The sequence below is a fragment of the Gobio gobio genome (genome assembly GCF_949357685.1).
Source record: "Gobio gobio genome assembly, chromosome: 15".
Lineage (NCBI taxonomy): Eukaryota > Metazoa > Chordata > Actinopteri > Cypriniformes > Gobionidae > Gobio > Gobio gobio.
Window position 1 is genome coordinate 23171128 of NC_137108.1, and position 23974 is coordinate 23195101.

Genomic DNA, 23974 nt, shown 5'->3' on the forward strand with positions numbered 1-23974 from the left:
CTCCAGTCACACACAGACAGGTAGACAGGTAGGTGTTAGATGGAGCGCACAGACAGACAGACAAACACATGCACACACAGACAGACACACAGACAGGTGTATATGTCACAGTCTAGCCAAAAAAAACAGACATGAGTCAAGAGGTCTGTCTGTCTGTGTGTCTGTCTATTGGTCTGTCAGTCATTGCAAGACAGACTTAGATCCACCAATCAGAGACGATGCACAATATAGGTAAAGTCCCGCCCCCCTCTGATATTTCTGTCCGCTGTCAAAAATCATGCTGTTCAAAGTACATCACTCTTTTCAAATCTATTGCAATCTGCCTTGCAGTTTCACTCCACCTGCTTTATTACATTCCCTATTTCTCTCTCTTTCAGTTTGTTTTAATCATATTTGCTGTTTTCATAACATTAGATCTGACACGAACACCTTTTCTCACTTCATTCACATTTCCATGTGCTTTAAAATGAAATAAATTTATATTGATATATTTTACATTCACTTCTCCTTTTAAATATCCTTCTCTGCCCTCTTCGATTCTTTCAGAAAAAAATCTAAAGATTCTTAAAGTGAAAATGTCACATCTCTCTAACTCTCTTCCACCTTTTCTCTTCCTGTTTCCACCCTGGATCCTGGCTCTCGTCCTTCCTCCTCGTTCCGTCTGTCACTCTTCCGTCTCTTTGCGGTCCGCTTCCTTTCCTCTCCATTGTCCCCTTCACCTTGTTCCTCTCTGCACCTCTCTCTTTCTCTATGCAGGACTCCAAACGTTTCCTCCAATGGCAACCCTGGTTATGAGAACCTGCCTTTGAGTGACAGGCAGTCCCCACCCCCCTCTGTGAGTTCCCTTGTCTTTGTGACATCACTGCAATCTGTGGCATTCTCATGATTCATTGTGTTAAGATTCAAACAGACAGACAGATCAGACCGAATTACTTTTCGCTATGCCCCACCCTAATATGTCCATATTATCAGACAAGCTTTTGCTCTTTTTTAATATAATCCTATAAAAGTCCTGTGTGTTTCACAGGACCGTTCAAAAGTTTGGGGTTGATACGATATTTTAATGTCTAAAAGAGCATACGGGCGGACACTGCGTCTTTTTCAAGATGACATTCCGCCCGTGTGTTTCTGGATGTGGTCGTTCCCTGATGCCGGCTGATGGTCACAATCGCTGCGTCACATGTTTGGGCTTTCAGCACACTGAAGCAGCTTTTGTGGATAGTTCATGTTCTCACTGTGGGAACTTGACTATTGCAGTGTTGCGGTTCAGGCTTGCTTACCTTGGTTCTCGAGGCCAAGCACCCACCCCTATGCCCTGATCTAGCACTCCCTCTGGTGGAAACCGGGCGAGTGCTACTTCGGCGAATAGGATGGGGGACCTGACGATTACATTTAGGGCTTCCCCGCCGAGACAACCTCCGCGGGCCCCTATTCCCTCCAGCACATGAGCGCCAGCTGCGTGTCACAACGGTCTCGGATCTCTCACGAAGGAGTGACGGGAGCATAAAAGGAGGAGCGACGACAGTGAAGGACGAGAGAGGACCAGGCCTGGACTTTATGTTGTGTTTTATTTACATTTTGATATGTGTGTGCGCGGCAGCGAGTGGATCGGGCTCGAGTGGAACCCTCCACCGTGTCCCGAGCCCTCTCGGTTGGATGACTGGTTTTTTGGGGCAGCCCGTGCTGGGTCTCAGTACCCCGCCCCGGTGGCATTCTTCCCGAAACTGCATAAAGAGGTCTCCCGGTCATGGTAACACTTTTTCCCCAAGGAACCGTGGTTTCTCTTCCGCCTTCACCACCCTGGATGGCAGGGAGGACAAAGGGTGCACGGTAATAGCTCCGGTTGAGAGTGCAGTCGTGATGCAGCTGTGTCCGACTGCCGCAAATTGGAGAGGTAATCTGCGGCACCCATCCAAGGCCTGTAAGTTCTCGTCCAACCTAACGGACAAGGCTAACAGAGCCTGTGGACAGGCCACCTCTGCTCTCCATGCCATGGCGTTGCTGCATGGCTATTAGGCCAAGGCACTCATGGACAAGCTGCGCACCGCCACTGACCTCGCCCTCTGGGCGACTAAGGTGACGGTACGCTCGGTTGGTCAAGCGATGGCCACACTTGTGGTCCAGGAGCGCCAACTATGGCTCAACCTGGCCGAAATGAGGGAAACCGACAAGTATCGGTTCCTGGACTCCCCTGTGTCGCAGGTGGGCCTATACGGCGAAGAGGTCGAGAGCTTCGCCCAACAGTTCTCGGCCGCACAGAAGCAGACGGAGGAGATCTGGCACATTCTGCCCCGGTGGTCTGCTGCTGCCTCCACCCAGCCGCCGGTCGCAGCTCCTTCGTCTGCTCGTCGCCGAGGGCGCCTGCCCGCCTCGTCCTCCGTCCCTGCCAAGTCTGCAAAGCAGCAGCCTCCACCCAGGGACAGCAGGGCGTGGGTGAGGTGCCCAGCCTGCTCAGGCCGCAGACAAGCCAGGTGGCAAGCGGTAACGCAAGCAGGTCTGGCGGTGTGCGACACTATGCCTTGCCACCCACAGCCCCCTCTCATATCGCCAGCTGGCAGCGCTGTGTGTGGCCAGGCCGCGCTAAACATGCCTGGCTAGCACTTCCCAGCCCGTCTCGCTGGCTCATCTGCACTATCAGACTCGGCTACGCGATTCCATTTGCCCGGCGTCCCCCGGTCTTCAGGAGCAGGTCCCCCTGCATACTGGCGGAGAGCGCTCCTGTGCTTCAGGAGGAGATTGCAGTCCTACTGGCGAAGGACGCGATCGAGCCGGTCCCTCTAGCTGAGATGAGGTCTGGGTTTTACAGCCCTTACTTCATCGTATCCAAGAAAAGCGATGTGTTATGGCAAATCTTGGAGGCTGCTGTTCAAGATGTTGATGCAAAAGCGCATTTTCGAATGCACCCGTCCCCAAGATTGATTTGCAGCGATCGACCTGAAGGACACACACTTTCAAGTCTCGATTCTCCCTCGACATAGACCATTTCTTAGGTTTGCGTTCGGGTGGCGGACATATCAGTAGGAGGTCCTACCCTTCGGGCTAGCCCTGTCGTCCAGCGTCTTCACGAAAGTCGCAGAGGCGCCCATTGCTCCCATGAGACAGCGTGGTGTTCGCATTCTCAACTATCTCGACGACTCATCCTTGCACAGTCGTGAGAGCAGTTGTGTGAACACAAGGACATGGTGCTCAGCCAGTTGGGTCTTCGGGTCAACTGGGACAAGAGCAAACTCTCCCCTGTGCAGAGGATCTTGGTATGGAGTTTGACTTGGTCAACCGGACAGCGCGCCTCATGGAGAAGTATGTGTTATGTACTGGTCCGTATGGACAGCACTGCGACTGTTGCGTACATCAACCATCAGGGTGGTCTACGCTCCTGTCGCATGTCGCAACTCGTCCGCAATCTCCTCCTATGGAATCAGAAGCATCTGAGATCGATGCTATTCATATCCCTGGCGTGCTCAACCGTGCAGCCAATGAGCTCTCACGGCAGCCTCCGCTTCCGGGAGAATGGAGACTCCATACCCAGGTGGTCCAGCTGATATGGGACCTCTTCGGAGCCGCACTGGTAGACCTGTTTGCCTCTCCGGACTCGACCCATTGCCAATGGTTTTACTCCCTGACCGAGGGCACCCTCGGCACGGACGCACTGGCTCACAGCTGGCCCCGGGGCCTACGCAAGTATGCGTTTCCCCCAGTGACTTTGCAAAGTCAGGGAGGACGAGGAGCAGGTCTTGTTGGTTGCGCCCTATTGGCCCAACTGGACCTGGTTCCCGGAACTGATGCTCCTCGCAACAGCTCCTCCTTGGCCCATTCCTCTGAGGAAGGACCTTCTGACTCAGAGACGGGGCGCCCTCTGGCACCGCGTCCAGACCTCTGGAAAGTCCATGTTTCCAGAGGTCTTGCATGCACTTCTGTATTTTCACCCGCTGGGCGGAGTGCGACATGCAAATCTCGCACGCCAATGTTCATTGGCTTGTTTAGTACACATTCGAAGGTGATAGGGCTCTCATAACTGAGATAACTCACCAAAGCAGCATTTATTTGATCAACAATACAGTTAAAACAGCAATATTGTGAAATATTATTACAATTTAAAATGAATATTTTCTATTTTAATATATTTTAAAGTGTAATTTAATCCTGTGATGCAAAGCTGAATTTTCAGCATCATACTCCAGTCTTCAGAGTCACATGATCCTTCAAAAATCATTCTAATATGATGATTTAAAGCTCAAGTAACATTTATTGTTACATTTTTGTGGAAATATCTCAAGATTCTTTGATGAATAGAAAGTTCAAAAGAACAGCTTTTATTTGAAAAAGAAATCTTAACATTATAAATGTCTTTAATGTCATTTTTAAAGGGTTATTTCACCCAGAAATTAAAGTTCTTATTAATTCCTCACTCTCATGTCGTTCCAAAGCCGTAAGACCTTCGTTCATCTTCAACACAAATTAATTATTATATTTTTGATGAAATCCGAGATCTCCCTCCATAGACAGCAATTTAATTAACAATGGACTATTTTAACTATATTTTTATTAACTTTCTGAGCCTTGAAAAGGTTAATTAAATTGCTGTCTATGGAGCGGTCAGAGAACTCTCTGTGTTGAAGATGAACGAAGGTCTTACGGGTTTGGAACGACATGAGGGTGAGGAATTAATGACATAATTTTTATTTTTGGGTGAACTATCCCTTTAATAAATTAAATGCATCCTTGCTGAATAAAAGTATTAATTTCTTATTAAAAAAAATTAAATAAAATCTTACTGACCCCAAACTTTTGAACAGTAATGTGTTACAGAACAGTAAACATAATTTAATAGTTTACAGATTTTTTTTTAAATCTGTTTAAAAGCACATTTTACTAGACAAAAATTTGCTGTTTACAGAGTTAGCAACATTAACTAAAGGGGCGGGACTTAGTGAAGGGTTTAGATGTAATTGTTATATATATATATATGCACTGATCAATTTTTTAACTTATTTTCTTTTCTTTCCTTCCTTTGTGCTCCTCCACTTGTGGATCTGGTTCCTCTTCTGACGACTTCAATGCTCTCTGGTTCTCTGAAAGTACAGTACTCTCCCAGCATGCTGACTGGCTACGGCAGCAGTCAATCACACCCCAACCCCGCCCATTCAAGAAACCTGTACTCGCACTAATTATTTTTCTGTATAGTAGAAAAAGAAAGATATATAGCAAGGTTTAGTTTTCATATGGATGGACACTTTATGAGACGAGAGACTAATTTAAAACTCTAGATGTTAAATATCTGTGTGTAACGTCAGTACCATTGAGTCTTTTGGGTGTAACAGACTTACAAAGTGAGTGACAGATAAAGCCATCTGCTTCATTTAGTCGTACAATCCTATCACTTCCTCTCCCTCTAGTGTCATGCTGTACATATAGCCAGTGGAAACAAGATGGTATTGACGTTACAGTAGTGGTCTATTTTTAAATGTATAACCACTTTATTTTGGAGGTTTTATATTGTTATATGTTGTCACAGATGCATAGTGGCGATGGCACAATTTCTTTGTATGATTATGCAGTTTTCTCTTCACCTTCTTTTCTTTTTTTTTACTATTTGACAGGACCCTATTTTATAAGTGGCAATTCTGTATTACCTTGTATACCCTCTGATACTATATGATTATTTATATAATATAAATATATGGATATATATATTCACTGTATAAACGTTTGATTGTTAATGCATTTTGATGATCAAAAAAAAAAAACCTGTAAAACATTGTTGAGGGCTAGTGTGTTTCCTCTGCTGGCTCTGAGCAATATAACTGCGTTTTGCCAATTGCAATGCAATGGCCACAATGTAAGCAGCAATAATCATCAGGACATCTTGCAAACACCATTCGTGTCTGTGTGTGTCATGACATGTTCAGTTCATACTATACATGACATTGCAGTGGTCCCTTCTCTTGGCTATCAACCTGTTGTTAATCCTTAAAAAAATGGGTTTCTATGGTTTAATGCTCCTTTTGAATGGCATCCTTTTTCACTACAGAGTCTAATATAAATGAAATAAAAATAGAGTAACAAAAGTGGAATGTCTGAATTTGTTTTTTTTTTTTGCAAAGCACTACGTACAACCATCCCGCTATATAAACTTATACTGGGTTATTACAGTGGGTCAGAAATAAAAGCTTTTTATGTTTGGGGCAATATTTTCAATCATAATATTAATTTATTTAATATTACACATTTAATTCACACATTTTTTTTGTATTATTGGTTACACTTTATTATTAGGGCTTATTTAATAAAAAGAAATTCATTAAATGTTATATTCAAAATTCCATGTGTTTAATTCATATTTATTTGATTAATTTTGGGCACTTTTTATGGCTTATTTGCCCTAAATTGTGGTTCAATTCAGACCCTGCACTTAATGTGATCCTTTCTGTGAAATTCAACTGACTGAATCATTGACTTGATTAAATATCATTTATATGACATTAAAATCCAGCTCGGATGACAGAACCAACATTAATCAACAAACATTAGTAATCAGACAAAAGCAACACCTCGGACAAAACAAAAGTGTTTGTAGCTGTAATGACAATTTCAAACAGCTCTTCCATTTTGCTACAGCAATACAGAAATGCAATAAAATTCAAATAAATAACACAAATCAAATGTATTCAATTTCACTCTGTTTGGTGGTTTTCACTGAGTCAATGTAAATGAGGCAGTTTGCAATAGAGCTTGAAAGAGTAAAGGACGTGGGCGTGAGATAGAGCTACAATCTCTAATCTCCTTTGTTTATGCATAGTAAGATGTACAATGACGTCTAAAAGGCAATGAATGATACATACTTAAACTCTAGAGTACTCTTTCTGTGCATAGTTGTAACAAAGACACAAATCTTTGATCTACTTCAGCAGTGGAGTGCATAGATAAAGATAAAGTGAGAGATGGTAGTTCCTGAGAGGAGAAAGAAAGAAAGAAAGAGAGAGAGAGAGAGAAAGAGAAGAGTGACGTGGCTGGCACAGCTATAGTAGCGTCTCCCCACAAGCACACAGCCAGTGTGACTGCAGATAAACAGCTCCTTCATGTGAGAAAACACTAGATCATTCTCTCGGACTTCCCTTTGTGTGTGAGTGTCTGTGAATGAATCTGCCATCTTCCTGTAGTGTTGCTCTCCATAAAGCTTTTCGGCGCTCCAATGTTTCTCTTTCACGATTACTCCGCATTGAGAGAGAGAGAATGTTCGATTAAATCACTTCCTGGTGTCATCTGGTTTCAGCCATGTCCCATCGTCGTCGACTTCCTTTTGAACGACAAGCAGCATCTCTGCAACATCCTGAGAAAGCTGTTCAATGAGAAATGACCTGGGAGGAAGAAGAATACAAAAAAAACCCAATAAAAACAAAGATCAAGATTTATTGGGATTTATTTGCTAAAAATGGCATACAAGTTTCTAACAGCCTCAAAATCAGTAAAAAAAAAAAGGACATTTCTAATAATAATAATAATATCTATAAAATCACTTTAGCTTAAACAGTAAGGCATTTCAGTTTGTACTTATCAGGGTCTATAAAGTAAGGCTGGGTAAGTATATATATTTTTCATTCTGTACATAATTCATGAACAAATGACTCTTATGAGCCAGTGTTTTTAGTGAATCAAAAACATTTTTTTTACTCTTGAAAAACTTTTTTTACAACATTTTTTACAAAAACATTTTTTTTACTCTTGAGCCATTTGTTTTTAAACGGTTTTAAAAAGACAAACTCATAAGTTACATCTGAATCTGTTATTTTAACATTATTTATAGATTTTATTCAGATTTTAAATCAGCTTTTAATTCATTTTTCATTTTAGTTTAAATTTGAGTCATTCCGCCGTTTAGTGATTTTTATTAGTTTCTGTTTTATTTAAATATGTCTAAATAATATTCATTTTATTTTATTACGGTTTAAAGGGTTAGTTCAACCAAAAATGAAAATAATTTCATCCATTAATGTACTAAAAACATATTTAAATCAGTTCATGTGAGCACAGTGGTTCAATATTAATATTATAAAGCGACGAGAATATTTTTGATGCGCCAAAAAAACGAAATAACGACTTCTATAGTGATAACCGATTTCAAAACACTGCTTCATGAAGCTTCGAACCGTTATGAATCAGTGAGTCGAATCAGCGGTTCGGAGTGTCAAAGTCACATGATTTCAGCAGTTTGGCGGTTTGACACGCAATCCGAGTCATGATTCGACTTGCTGATTCATAACGGTTCGAAGCTTCATGAAGCAGTGTTTTGAAATCGGTTATCACTATATAAGTCGTTATTTAGTTTTTTTGGCGCACCAAAAATACTCTTGTCGCTTTACAATATTAATATTGAACCACTGTACTCACATGAACTGATTTAAATATGTTTTTAGTACATTAATGGATCTTGAGAGAGGAAATGTCATTGCTGGCAATGCAGGCCTCACTGAGCCATCAGATTTCAACATAAATATCTTCATTTGTGTTCCAAAGATGAAACGGAGGTCTTACGGGTGTGGGACGGCATGAGGGTGAGGAATAAATTTGGGTGAACTAACGTTAACCCTTTAAGTTTTAGTCTTATTTCAATTCTTCAACTTAAACGTACTTCAGAAAGTTCCCAAGGCAACGTTTCCAAGTTTTTCATCTAATATTTATATTTTCTTTTAATTTCAGCTTTATTTCAATTAACAGAAATGTTTGTAATAGTTTTAGATAACAATAACAACAATACAAGGTTATTTTAAAACTTACTGTTGTGGGTTGCATTGAAGATTAAGTCTACTGAACTATTAAAGAGCACCTATCATGGAATTTTGAAATTTACCTTTCATGTAGTGTGTAACATAGATCTAAGTGAACAAAAACATCCTGCAAAGTTTGAAATATGACAGTGCACCGTATATATAGTTATTTTCTTTCAAAAGTAAGAGTCGACTCTGAGTCATTTTTAAGAATCGTTAGAAGACCGAAGCTTTTTCTCTGACTAGATGACGTCAAGTTATTTGAATACGATACGCCCACTTATTGCGCTCCAAGACGCCAGTGAAAACTAGAAAACATCATGGCGATGAGACACTGTGTTCTGAAGTGCGCCTCAAAAGCAAACTTTTTTCATCTGCCCAAGGATGAGCATTTGAAGACTAAGTGGCTTGAAGACAAACCATACATCGTCGCGATTGTGTGTTTATTAGTCTTCAAATGTCTCTATTTGCATGTTTCGCGATCTCAGGAAGCTTTTATTATGGACTTCTATTTTGGCACATGGTATCTTCTTCGTCTGTCTGTACCATATATGGACTACATGTGCACAGAGCGCCCTCCGGCTGCCAGTATGAATTGAAAACAACACATAAGAGACTCAATCGCTCATGATTAGGCTATAACTGCCCATTTTGAGGAAGTATTGAATAAAAAATACTCCTGTTTAGAAATTTGACACAGACATATGAGAATCTATCAATATTTCTCCTCATCTGCACACTTTTGAACTAAAAGCCCTGAGGGATGTTGATTTGCCGCGAGTCTTCGTGAGGAGAATAGAGGAGTTTTTTATGAATGAGATCAGCTGAGGCTCATATTACAATCAAACGCTACCGACCCGGTTTTCATATTCATAACTCCTGACACATATTAACAAATTACTGTCACTATAAGACTTTGAGAATAAAACAGAGGTAAAAAATGGAAGCTTGACTCTTAGATCTTTTAAATGATGTATAGATTGACATGGTAATTACTTACATCTGACAGTCATTTGAGCTAATTTAAACAAATAAAGCTTGAGGACGAATGCGCCCTTAATACAGTTAAGAGGTTCCGAAAACCATTTATGGTGATGGGCATTCCGTTTCCGAAAATATCTGCACAGACTATACCAATCACAACTGACTGGGTCATCGGACCAATCACCACAGATTAGCGTCACGTAAAGGCGGGGTTTTGAAAAGTGAATCACTAAAGGAATCATTTGAGAATCGCTGTCAAAACTGGTAAAAATAAATGCATATTATAAGAAAACTAAAGTCTTTTTTGTCATTGCATGCATGCAAAACTGTTGTTGGGGACTTCTAAAACAATATTTGGAACATTTTAAATGCCATAATAGGTGCTCTTTAAGTAACTGAATCAAATCAAACTGAATCAGTATCGAATCAAGAGCTTGTGAATCAGAATCGAATCTGGAAATGTGTGTTGATACCCAGTCGCTGTCTAATAACTTTGCGTTCACACCGCCGCCAGTGAGAGCATCAAACTTCGCTCCGGCCGCCCTGCCATCGACACAGTGAAAGATTTGTGAATGCGCTGCCACGTCTTTTTAAAAAAACTTTATTTAAAGGGCCCAAAGCAAAGAATCATGTTGATCGCCATTTGTGCAGACTGACCACAGGTAGGGTATAACCGTATAAGTTAACCTCATGAAATTATTTAAATGTGAAAGTAAAAAAAAAATAAAAAAAATCGATTGAAAGAACTTAACATGTTTGCTAATGAAATAAACCAATTAAAAGCCATTTGTGTGGTGTGGCTTTTGTGTTCATGGCTAAGTGCTGGTCTAATTTCAACATGCAGTTTATAACAGCCGCAACTCTGCCGTCATTATGTTAAGCCCGCCCATCGACTATATACACAATATGATTGGCCTGACCAGAGTTTGGTTTTTCCAGCTCGCAAGCCAACGGAGAGTTGCTAGACGCCCTGGCGGCGAATTAGATTTGCTGCCGCTAGGGTGCGTCTAGATTTCTAGGCTAGTCCAAGAGACCATGTGATCCAGCTTGACTATGGGCGTCGGAACCATTGTATGTGGGTGGGACAGGATCCAGCCACTTTTTAAGTCCAATGATATCGGACCCACTCACTTTTACAGTCTCTAATTCAGTGCATGTCTGTTCACCTACCCCGATAAACACTTTGTTATTAAACACACGTTAGAAGCTTTATTTACACTTTCAAATATTTTCTTTATTTTTACTGAAAATAAATGCCTTTCCGATCTAATATGTGATGAGAAAAGGGAGTAAAGCGAGTTTGGCAAAAGGCGGATTCGAACCTTGTGTCGATTTGCGTCAAAACCTTCTACCCTGTGCTTTACCCCTACCAATTCGTGAACAATTCGGGGTCTTCTGTAAGTTCGACGTTTAGGAAACAAGACGGGCTCTTTGCACAAAGCAAATGGCATTTACTCCAGTAAACATTTTCTGGGGTAGGACCCACATTTTTTTTTGCTTCTGACGCCCATGAGCTTGACTGTATGTCTGTTGTATCCTGTGATATTTCCAAGCACCTGTCGTTATAGTCCTGTTCTTTTTCTTATTGAATTACATGTTCTGTGTCATTATAATTGTGTCTGGGCAACGATGCACTGATTATCAGTGACATCTGGAAATACATGGGTCTTACGTCCTGTTTACACCTGGTATTAAGACGCATTTTGGTCGAGCGGATCCCAAGTGGACGGGGAAGACACATACTCGTTTACACCTGGTGTTTTAAGCCGTTTCTTTTGTCCACTTTCAAGCACTTCTGTCCTGATTTCTTCGAGGGGAGGGTCTATGGGCAGGTAAATGTACGTTTTTTTTTCAGGTCTTACGATGTAATGGACAAAAAAAGCTTGCGCAATTTACATATGAACGCGCCCAAAAACAACGGATTAACATACGGAGAGCAGCAGCTTTTGTTTCTGCTCTGACAGCCGCAAGAAATCAGGAATGAGATAGCTTGTTAGAAATCAGGAATGGTGAGAGAACATTATGTTTTTTGTCTTCAAACCAAACTTGGGTCTTCAGCCAGCTGACAAAGTTTAAATCCCGTCTGGCTAGTGTGATTCCCATAATGTTTACGCATTAGTCTTTTGTAGCTGTTCAAACACACGCAACCACATGAGCGTCTACACTACGAAAGCAATCCGATCAAATGCGTTTTTGACTACCTCTAGAAGTGGTCAAAAGTGGACAAGCTCAAAACGTTTTAGACCCTGTTTACATCTGTATTTAGCGTTGTCCACTTGTTATGCGATAGACCAAACGCATCTTAATACCAGGTGTAAACAGGGCCTTATTTACTCAGTCTACATTGTGTACATACCTGGTTGGTGTAAAACATATGTGCTAAAGTTTTCATGCAGAAATGTATCAATAAGTTTGTACTTTTCCTTTTATTTAGTAAAAGTTGTAGAAAATAACTAATTCTTAGAAGTCTCACCTGAGTTCGGTTTCCACGCCTATACAAGCAGGCCCCTTTAATTTAGAGTCTAGGTTATAGAACTGTCCGTTGACCTCCCGTACTGCCAGCCAGTGTCTGCGTCTCAGTGGGAGAGACACAAATCCCAGTGACACCCTTGATGGGACATTCAAAATGAAGCCTTGAATTTTGTCCAGGCACAAATTCTGTACTGACCTACAGTGTGTGACAGAAGTGGAGAAAAGTTCATGCACATCTTATGATCATCATGAAGCTCATGATTAACAAAGTCACACTTACTTGCGTTTGTCCCACCAAACTGCAGCAAGCCCCCGACTCTGCAAAGCTGCCATGATGACATTGACATCATAGTTTCCTGTGCCTAACACCGAGCGGTGTGGATTCATCACACATTGTGGGGCAAGTCTGCAAGAAACAAATTAGACAACTTCGACTTTGAGAACATAGCACAAGACTGAGAAGAGAGAGACATTAAAGGGATAGTTCACCCAAAAATGATCCCATGATTTACTCACCCTCAAGCCATCCTATGAGTACATGACTTTCTTCTTTCAGACAAACACAATCGGAGGTATATTAAAATATATCCTGACTCTTACAAGCTTTAGGGGGCTCCAGGAGGTTAATAAAGGCCTTCTGAAGCGAAACGATGTGTTGTTGTAAGAAAATATCCATGTTTAAAAATGTATTAACTATAATAACTAGCTTTTGGCAGATGGTTGTACGCATCGATTTACAGCGAACGAGTAACTTCTACTAAGAGTAAGCTCTCGCTGCTCTAAGAAATAGGGCTGGGCAACAAACTCAAGCTCCTCTTCTCTTATATCCTCAGACATTTTGCTTTAAAAATTCTTGCTTTAGTCTTCTAATTCGTGGCTGGTGTTTTGTTTTGCTCTATCCTCTGTGCGTTGTGCGTCCAGTCAGGAGTTACTCTTTTGCTGTAAATCGATGGGTAAGGCAATCTGATGGAAGTTAGTTATTATAGTTTATAAAGTTTTAAATATGGATATTTTTCTTACAAAAACCCATCGCTGCGCTTCAGAGCCGTATGGATTACTTTTACTTTTTTACTTTTATGTTGGATGGGCTTTTTTGGGGGGGGGGCTTCAAAATCTCACACCCCATTCACTCCCATTGGGAAAAGCGAGAATATTATTTAATATAACTCCAATTGTGTTAGTCTGAAAGAAGATAGTCATATACACCTTGGATGCCTAGAGGGTGAGTAAATCATGGGATGATTTTCATTTTTGAGTGAAATATCCCTTTAAATTCAGTATGAAATGGAAGTTGCGATAGACTTTTCTTCCCTATTGTGGCGTATATCTGAGTGAAACGGCTTCTCAAACCAGAAAAAATGTAAGACGGGACTTGATTTTGTCCATCAGGAATTGATTGGATTGTTGTGGTTTGCTATTGCTCTGATTTCATGTGAGTGACAGGATGGCGTGACAGGATGGCCCTGCTCTTGTGCCAGTAAATATGTCATCAGAGAAGAGAAGTCATTGCAAGAGGAAGTTATTTTAAATAAAGATTACCAGGGCATATGAGTTGTGCACGGATGTATAATCTTATTCATTTTTTTAATATGAATATTGTAGTTTTTTTTAAAATAATAAATACTGCAATATTGCATAAAAAAACAAGAATTGTACATTTTGATTTCATGGTGACTTTAAATGATGTGAAGCGCAGTGCCGCTCACCGCTTGCAGATGTCGTCTGCGGTCTCCTTGGTGAAAACTCTCTCCTGAAGCACGTTATTCAAGGCATGGATGGCGCACAGCTCCAGTCTCTGTTTCTCATGAAACACCTCGCCTTCGCTCATACTCACCCTGCCATTACAAGTCCGATGATTAACATTTAAATACGCCCAATAACACATTCTGTACTCGCGTTCACGCGAGCTGACAGCACATGAATGACTGAATACATCATCATTATCATACCTTCTGGAAGACAGAATCCGCAGTGCAATGATTTATCCACAGTAGAACTATTGCTACCGAGACGTACCGTGAAACTAATCTTTATTATTGTTCCCCTGTTAAACTAAACCTACAATAATCTCTGAAACGGGGACGCTTTCCGTTTCTTGTCCGTGAGGATCGGCCGGAAGTTGTGTTGTTGATGAGTTGAGGTAACGCCCCGTGCGGTCACGGAGGAGTCACGTGAGCTCCACAGGGGACGCTGTTGGTTAATATCAGGTTATTATCCTCTTTTGACTAAAGCGAAATATTGATTTATTTCAATAGAAATTGGATTAAATAATGAAATTATTTTTTTATATAAGCTTTACTATTATTGAGGAAGTTATATATAGTAATATATAGGCTAGTATATAGAATGAAATGGCCTGGCTCCAAACCAAATGTTGTTTTCTATTTTATCCATGACTGTAAACAATACTGTTATAGTGCATTGTATAAATGTTAAGAAAGCTGTTTGTTATTACATATAATATTAATAGATAAATGCTGCAGCACTTTTTTATGATAGTCTACATTTTCTTATTTAATTTTTCTGCATAATTTAGTTATATTAGATATATTTTGTAAAATGTCGTGCTTTATATGTTGTAAACAAGTTTTTTACGACTAAAAAAATACAACACTTAAATTAGCGCAAGACTTCAAACACTAATAAGCGTAGCTTTAGGATTCGATTGCTCTCTAGCGGTCGTTAAGTGGTACTACAGACATCATTGTCTGATTGTTTTGTGGGTTCTCAGGTCACTCGTTTAACAGGCTTGATTAAATCAATTATAATGACGACCTAAATGACTTATAAGGGGGTTAAACAACTAGTTTTGATGTTTAGTAGGGCAAGAAAATGCACATATCTAACTGATAGTGTAAATGATCAATATTAAGCATGTTACCTAAAAACTAAACCTTTGAATAGCATTTACATTTAGTTTTTTTTGAAGGGGTTGTACCGAAGTACTTTCACGTTCAAATCTAATTATGTTATTCACAACACAAGTTACTTACAGCTACAAGAGATGGCTCATTATAGCAGGTTAGATTTAGAAATGATTTAGGTTAAACCAGTGTTGGGTGTAACTACTAGTTACTAAGTAATTAGTTACTGTAATTTAATTACTTTTCCCTTAAAAAAGTAAAGTAAGGAATTACTCTTATTTTTTTCTGTAATTTAATTACACTTACTTCTGATAAATGTGTGACTAAATGTGTTTAGACTGTAGAAATATTACATATAATACAATAGTGGAATTAACATCAAAATGTAAAGTCTAACTTTAAAATGCATGTTTTTGTGTATCCTTTGCATCCTGTAGCATTTGTAATACTTTGGTCAGTTAATAATACTAATTTATGTAGTTTTATATTATTTATTTGAATGAATTAAAAGAGCTGTTTCATGTCTATCCTCGATGTTGATATAGGATTTAGAAAGTAATAAGTAATTAAATACTTTTTGGAGAGAGTAACTTGTACAGTAATCTAATTAAACTATAGAAGATGTAATTAGTAACTATTAATTACTTTTCTTACCCAACACTGGGTTAAACCAGGCTCTGGGTTAAACAACTTTTTTTTTCAGAGTGACACTAAACGCGAAAGTCTTTCATTGGATCATCAATCGAAACAACATTTGTCCCTGCCTTTGGGAGGGCACGAGTTATTCAAACGCACCTATTACCAAAGAGCATTTTTCGCATTCTCAACTTTCTCTGGTCCGTGAGGTCTCCAAGGGCGGCTGCGTCAGCGCAACACAAGCTTCTGATTGGTTCGATGAATTTGATTGTTGAGCACGTGGAGCCTTTCTCAAATTCTGATTGGTCCAACCTCTTTCGAACTGCTTCTTAGACGAATTGTATTTTTGTTCCTGTGTCAAAGACTGCTAGCTGGTAACAGGCTACAGTAGCCGTCTGTGACAGTTAGCTATCGAACAAATCAACTTTATCCGAGACGAAACTGACAACACGTTGGACTTTAAAACCTCTACATGGCAGATTTCTTCTGAGGACAACGTCGGATAGCAGTTTCACAAGGGAAAGCTCTAGAGATTAGCTAGGCATCTACATTACTTAGCAAGCCCACCGTTAGCTTAGCCTGATTTGATAGCAACTCTAGCAAGGCGACCGACATTATAGTGGACATTTGGTTTTGATCATTTATATAGTCTTTAACCGTCTTAATATATTTCGCAGTCTTGATTGGTTGCAACTTTTAGATTCGTTATAGGTGGTTTCCGTCAACCTAGTGATATATCAGATCAGTCTAGCCGCTGGTTTGGTAGCAGTTACTGAGCTTTCTCATTTGAGGCTAAAAGAAAAACCCACACAGCTGGAAATGGTACGTTTAAACTGTGCGCCGATGAGTGTTGCTTTAAACTGCTTGGTTAATATCAGAACATTTTCTTTTTATTATCATTACTTTTAGCAGTTAATCTGGTTCATTAGGAGACGTTGCAAGCTTTAACTTAACAATGCTGCTGAAACTTGATTTTTTTTCATACATGGTTGATATCAGTTATACCATTATCACTGTCTTGAGTTAATAGAACCGATTATACTGTGCTGATATCAAACTAGCTGTTGCTAACTACACTTCGCTGATTCTGAAGTCCTAGTATTAGATAATTTTGATTTTCAGTGAGTCATCTTTGTAACAAATTAGTACAAATGTACTAATCTAAATGTATAGTTATCACTAAATTAAATATTTTTTTCATTTACTGACCTGTATGTTAAACACAAAAGAAGATCTTTTAAAGAATGTCGGTATCCAGACAGTTGAACAGCACCCATTGACTTCCATAGTATTTTTTTTTTCCCTACAATGGGTGCTGTCAACTGTCTGGTTAACCATGTTCTCCAAAATATCATCTTTTGTGTTCATCAGAAGAAACAACTTGAGGTTGAGTAAATAATGAGACAATTTTGCGGTGAACTATCCCTTTTTGCCATGAACGTGCACCGCTTTACCAGCAAATGTTGTAATTGCTGTATTTGTGAGGTTCATTAGCGATTCTGTTTTTCTTGTAGAATTCAAACGTGGAGAACTTGCCGCCTCAAGTGTTGAGACTCGTGTATAAAGAGGTTTCTGCCTTGGCAGCAGACCCACCGGAGGGGATCAAAATCTACCCCAGTGAAGAGGACATCACAGAACTACACACTGCCATTGAGGGACCAGGTAAGAAGGGCATATTATTAGAGGTCGTTTGTCCCTTTTTTATAAGGCCCATTGCTTACATTTTAAACATACACTGTTTTGCACAACAGAAGGAACTCCCTATGCGGGAGGGGTGTTCAGGATGCGTTTGGTCCTTGGGAAGGATTTTCCTGCTGCACCTCCCAGAGGCTATTTCCTCACAAAGATTTTTCATCCTAATGTTGGGCACAAGGGCGAGATCTGTGTCAATGTACTGAAGAGAGACTGGAAGGCAGAGCTGGGCCTGAGACATGTATTGCTAGTAAGTGCCATTTTACACTTTTACTGTCCCTTTAAACCTAGACTAATGCCCTAAAATATACCTAAAGATTTGTTACACCTCTAACATCTTGGCATTTCCAATTCGAGGATCACTCTCTGAAGCATATGGTTTCTGAAGCTCTGCCACATTATTGGATTTTGTGTGTATAAAGAGAGATAAAAAGATAATTTAAAGGGATGGTTCACCCAAAAAATAAATTGTAGTATTTACCCAAGCAAAATAATTCACCCTCTAGTTGTTCCAAACCTGTATGAGTTTGTTTCTTCTGTTGGACACTAAAGAGGGTATTTTGAAGAATGTTGGTAACCAGACAGTTGACAGTAGCCATTGACTTCCATAGGGGAAAAAGTACTATAGAAGTCAATGGCTACTGTCAACTGTCTGGTTGCCAACATTCTTCAGAATTTGGTGTTCGTCATACAGGTTTGGAACAACTTGAGGGTGTTTAAACTATGACAGAACTTCCATTTTTTTTGGGTGAACTATCCCATTATTATTATTATTATTATTTTAATGTAATGCTTCACACAACTGCATTTATTTGATCAACAAAATGATCATTTTATTCTGGTCTTCAGTGTCATGTAGGGCTGTCACATGTTATTTTGATAATCTGTAATCATTTTTAGTTGTAATTTTTTTTTTTATTATTATTATTGATTATTCAAGATTGTGTGGTAATAAAAATAGACTTAAGCAAATAGCCATTAAAATGGCTTGAAAACATATAATAATGAAGCAATAATATTTGGTTCAAATAAAGTATCAAAATCAAATAATCATGTAGAAAAACACTGTTAAAATGCATAATGTACATAAGTTGATTGTCTATATCAGGGGTGTCCAACTCATTTTAGGTTGAGGGCTGGATCGGGAAAAATAACCATGTGTAGACCGAATTACCTTTTTACACTTTCTCTCTGCTGGGGCATCTTTCTCATTTTTCCGTCCGTATTCAGGGTGTGTCGGTGTTAACAGACGTTGTAATATTTCCACACAAATTATATTTTGGAAAATGATTGCAAAACAGTTTGTTTGCAAGTCTGAAATAGAGATCGACCAAAATAAAACTAAAACCTGTTCGAATGGCCGGTGCCTGTGGACTAGTCAGTGAATCTCTTCTTTTTATATATATATATATATATATATATATATATATATATATATATATATATATATATATATATGTATGTATGTGTATATGTATATTATTGTTCAAATCATACCCCGGCCTGGATTGTACTTTTGTTTTTGGGCTCTCTGTATGACACCCCTGGTCTAAATTATGTATTATAGCAAATGCCTGGTGTTGTTACACTTTACAGCATATCAAATCCTTGGCCAAACATTTAATTCAAATGTAAACAATAATTAATATTTGGAAACTTCTGAATGATAGAAAAAATGCTACATTCACTGAAATTTTATGAACAAGAATATGTGGACATCAAAACATGCAAACTCAGAGCGAGGGTTTAAATTTATTTTGTGAAATCGTGATTAGCAGTTTGCATATTGAAGTATTCTCATGTGTTTGCGACTTTGCGTAGGTTTATAAATGCTTTACTTTACAAATCTGATGAAATGGTCCACATTGCATGAATGTTATAAGCAACTCAAACTCACATCCTATGCAGAGATGGAGTTTGAGATGCTCCATGCGTATAAATGATAACAGTTCATGTGGAGCAGCATCTGTGAACTGAGACTCATGTAACCTACACGCATGTAAATGAAGTGCTCAATGTCTATGCTGTAGTATTGTTTTTAAATGGGTTTTAATGCATTGTGTAGCCTTAAAAAATGGTGTTGTAATGCTGTTCATGGATTCTCGTCCACACAGGTAAATTGCAATAGAGGATTTTTTTTTTTTTTTTTTTTTTGATCAAGTACTTTTAATTAAAGTAATTGTGACAGCCCTAGTCACATGATCATTCAGAAATCATTCTAATATGCTGATTTGGTGCTCAATAAATGTACAGCAAAATGGCAATCATTAAAATGGTGCTATTATAAACCTTATTTCAGTTTATATCAGACGTTCCATTGTAATTATTGAATATTTTAAATATTGTATTCATTGATTCTTCCCTACAGTTTGGTTTGTTTTACATGGTGGTAACAGACCTTGAATGTCATGGTTGGTGTAAATATATAAAGAGTATTGGTATTTCAAGAGTAGCTGGATTATACAACATTTGACCACAATTTAAGCCAAGGCTAGATGTGGCCATGGAAACAGGAATTTTATCACCAGATCTTCATAATATTGAGAAATTTTCAACTTCTTAAAGTAGGAACCTTTGTTCAGTACTGTATTATGCAACTCGTACTAATCGCTCACACCCCTCTAATTCTTTGTTTCTGTCACAGACCATCAAGTGCCTTCTGATCCATCCGAACCCTGAGTCTGCGCTGAATGAAGAGGCTGGGAAGTTACTTTTGGAGGACTATAAGGAGTATGCATCCCGTGCTCGCCTTCTAACAGAGATCCACGCTATGGGAGGCACTTCAGGGGCCCCTCAGGAGCCCGCTGATGGACCCCAACCCAAGAAACATGCAGGGGACCCAAACAAACGTGTACCCGGGGCTGGGTTGGCCACAATGGCTGTTGGCGTCAACAACTCAAACCACAGCAGCTCCAGCGCCACAAGCAGTAGCAATATAGTCGCAAAGAAGAAAACAGATAAAAAACGAGCTCTGAGGCGGCTATAAAAGAGAATGAATTTGTCCGTTTTGTGTACATATAAATATTGAAGTGTGCAGACCACCTTTTCACCTCCTTAAACTGTCTTACCGTTTTAGGATAGCACATTTATTTTGTCATGCTCCTACCAGATCACTCCTCGTTTTCGTTCTGTTGTCTCTTTCGACTTGCTCTCAGGACTTGAACTGTCCTCGTGACAATTCTCTCTGTTTCACTGACAAAAAGGGTTTTCATCTGTCTGTCAAAAAGTTTTACAATTGTTCAGATTATGAAAACGGTAGTAAAAGATTTTGGACAATTTAATTTGTGGCCTCTAGCATTGTCATGACCATCAGCAGGATTTTGGTGTGTACTGTCAGCACAGAATTTGTAATGTATTTAGATAGTGGATGTGATGGGACGGTTAATGTAATTCTGTCCTATTGCATTTGGACTGAACCTATTAAGTTACAGATGAGTTTTTTTCAGGGGATTAATGAAGAATAGTACATTGCACAGGATGTGATCGTTGTGTGTGTGTTTGTGGTGAAAGATGCAAGATCAGGAATAACAGAGGGGGTTCACATGTGGTCTGAATATTATTCATGAAATGTCTTGTTTGTTTTTTTGTGAGTGCATATTTGTGTGGTATTATTTTTTTTATTGTTTCCAGTTTATACTCAAATTTGTCTGTTCTTTTATATTTTGTAGTTCACTTATAAAAAGGCCTTTTTTCCATTTTTAAGTGAACGGCTTGGTAAATACCTAACACTGATGCTGGAGAGAGAATCCTTAAAGCCTTTAGGCCAGCTGGGGTAGAGCAAAGGGGCAAATAGTTAGTCATGAAATGATCCAGAAGTGGCGTTCAGTCTACGCTCCTCTTTGAAATAGTTGTTTGGTTATACTTGTCAATAAGACCAGCTGCATTTTTCTCTGGCTCTGCTGGTCTCTCAATCAAAAGGCTGTTAAGGAATCTTCTCTGGTAGTCTGTTGTTGCCCATTGTTACACTATATGGGGCCTTCAGTTCCCAAAGATCCTACATCCTGGGCAGGATGCACTTGCTGAAACAGTTTGCCAGTGTTTCGAAGCTTGTGGATAAACAATAGGGCATTTTGTGGCCATTTAAGTTATTTAAATTAAGAAATAAAGGAATTTTAGGGAGCAATTTGGTTCATTCTTTTATTAAGATTAGAAAAAAATGTACCTTGTGTTTGCATGTTGAACAATTGAAACTGGGTGAGAAAGTTCTGATGTCAAGAGTTGGAAGCAATTGGAAAATAATTGCAGGATGTTCAATAGAAATCAATTTACGAAGTGTTTTTGCATAATTGTACATATTCTCCAAATTGTTTATTTACATATATCTTATTGGCATCATACCGTTCAGGCTGAGTTCACCTAACACAGGGTTTCTTAAAGTCTTAATTTGACCTTCCACAATTTAAGGCCTTTAAAATGTCTTGCGTTTGATCAAACAGTCTTAAATTCAATATCATGGAATTAAATAAGGACCCTATGATTTCAGTGATGCAAAAAATGTGGCCAGAATTGCAGTATCCGTTCATAAAAATTCACTGTACAATGAAGAATGTCTCAGAATTTGTCAAATTGTGGATGAATAAATCAAAAGTAGGTCAGAACACTGGATAGTTCACCCAAAAATGAACATTTTGTCGTCATTTACTCACCCTAATGTCATTCCAAACCTGTAAGACTTCCGTTCTTCATATAAAGCGATTGAGTCTTTTCAGAAAATATGGAATAAATCGCTTGATTCATATGGATTCGTTTTACAATCTCTTTTTGAAGTGTCAATGTTGTAGTTGCCTAGACTGTCAATGGAGGGACAGAAAGCCCTTTTCATTAAAAAGATCTTCATTTGTGTTCTGAAGATGAATGAAAGCCAGTCAATTTTAATTTAACCATTAAAGCGAGGTCCAGAAAAATTCAAACGGAATAAACTATAAAACAAAAAAAATGTATAAAAAGATATCAAAGGTCCTACATTTAATTGCAAAATTAAACTGCATGCACTGCAAAAATTAGGATTTTTGTTTTCCAGTATCAAGATACATTTACTTGAGATGCAAAATGAAATTACATCTTATTTTCTGAGAAATTGAACAAAGTTGAGAACAAGTATATGTCCATAATTATCTGAACCCATTGGCAGATATTTGTTCTTGTTTTAATCAGAAAATCACTTTCCCAAGATTTCTTCTCAAACTTGTGTGCTTAGACATTTACATTTAGGGAACATACTGATGTATTTTCAATTTAATTTATTTCTTTAATTGATCTTAAAAAGGTCTTAAATGGATAGTTCACCCAAAAATGAAAACCCTCATGTTGTTCCAAACCCGTAAGACCTTTGTTCATCTTCAACACAAATTAAGATATTTTTGATGAAATCCGAGAGCTCTCTGGCCCCTCCATAGACAGCCATTTCAAGCCCAGAAAGGTAGTCAAAACATCGTTAAAATAGTCCATGTGACTCCAGTGGCTCAACCTTGATTTTATGAAGCGACGAGAATACTTTTTGTGCGCAAAAATAACGACTTTATTCAACAATTCGTTCTTGGAATGACATGAGGGTGAGTAATGACAGAATTTTCATGTTTGAGTGAACTAACCGTTTAAATGTACCTTCATATGACCTGTGGAAACCCTGACACAGCCATATTTGCTTTTGAAACATTGTATAATGATGGAGACGTTCAAAAACAAGCTATTCGGTGTATTTGGCCCCTTGAAATATTTTATCCAATACTCTCCATATTCAGAGCGCGCATTTCGGGCTGTAATTTGCGCGGGTTATGAACGGATGATCGGTTCTCGTCGCAGGTTGTCTGAGCGGCCGAAACAGCGGCCCACCCACCTGTGTGCTAAGTGCACACCGGCTAATTGCTGTCTGTAGGAAGGGAAGCCGATGAGGGGGCAGATATTAGTTTGAATTACACGTTCAACAATCGAAGGAATTCAAAGCATTTATTTATATATTAAAAAAATCTGTTTGTTGCACACTGTAGATATGGGCCTAAACTAGTCTGCTACTCGCCCTTTTCACCTGTGAGAATCTGTGTCAAGAAAAGCAAATGAGCTGCACCGAGTAGTTAATATTTCATGTCCTCCGTGGATGCTGTGCAGTGCTGAGAGCTGATTGCATCGCTCTCCGTGGTGCTGAAATGGCGATTGACTGCTGTCGTTTAGCTAGAGGCGTTCAGCATTTGGCCGCATGCATCAGCACCGCCGCAGAGGATGTGTGATTATCAACTCCAACTCATTTATTAGGTGCAGATTAATTATAGAAATAGTTATTGCCGATTTAATCATGCATGCATTTGCCTCGATGAGTAATCTTAGTTAGCTAAAGACTTCTTGTAATTAATACAAAGTTGTATTTATTGCAGAGAAACCCATGATGAGTGCGGGAATCAGATTAGCAGTTTGAATGAATGAAAATCTTTATGTAAATTAGCTACCAGCCGGTCTAAATCATTTGGCCTCGTGCAGTAGGCTACTGAAATCATTAGGCACCTTTATATTTTCTATTAAGAATGATGTGCAGGTTAAGCTTTTACCATAGGCTGTGGGAAAGAATAGGAT

At 39.1% G+C, this 23974-nt stretch overlaps 3 protein-coding genes across 3 annotated transcripts in view; 2 read left to right on the forward strand and 1 right to left on the reverse strand.

Annotated features, from left to right (window-relative positions):
- ttyh1 (tweety family member 1) overlaps nucleotides 1–5165 on the forward strand; it is a gene marked incomplete at its 3' end in the record, with an annotated part of 36850 nt that extends 31685 nt beyond the window's left edge. The window contains exons 14-15 of the mRNA XM_079837789.1: nucleotides 757–835; nucleotides 5082–5165. Of these exons, the coding sequence (XP_079693915.1) occupies nucleotides 757–835; nucleotides 5082–5165 (163 nt within the window). The remainder of the gene's footprint in view (nucleotides 1–756; nucleotides 836–5081) is intronic.
- A 1027-nt stretch (nucleotides 5166–6192) lies between these two features.
- On the reverse strand, nucleotides 6193–14352 carry josd2 (Josephin domain containing 2). Its single transcript, XM_079836494.1, has 5 exons — nucleotides 14168–14352; nucleotides 13925–14053; nucleotides 12499–12624; nucleotides 12220–12414; nucleotides 6193–7355 (listed from the first exon to the last, which is right to left on the reverse strand). The coding sequence occupies exons 2-5, from the start codon at nucleotides 14044–14046 to the stop codon at nucleotides 7244–7246; spliced, it is 555 nt and encodes a 184-aa protein (XP_079692620.1). The 5' UTR covers nucleotides 14047–14053; nucleotides 14168–14352; the 3' UTR covers nucleotides 6193–7243.
- A 1701-nt stretch (nucleotides 14353–16053) lies between these two features.
- Nucleotides 16054–22150, forward strand: ube2s (ubiquitin-conjugating enzyme E2S). The gene is made up of 4 exons (XM_079838057.1): nucleotides 16054–16540; nucleotides 17233–17380; nucleotides 17470–17660; nucleotides 20055–22150. The coding sequence occupies exons 1-4, from the start codon at nucleotides 16538–16540 to the stop codon at nucleotides 20394–20396; spliced, it is 684 nt and encodes a 227-aa protein (XP_079694183.1). The 5' UTR covers nucleotides 16054–16537; the 3' UTR covers nucleotides 20397–22150.
- The last annotated feature ends 1824 nt before the right edge of the window (nucleotides 22151–23974 follow it).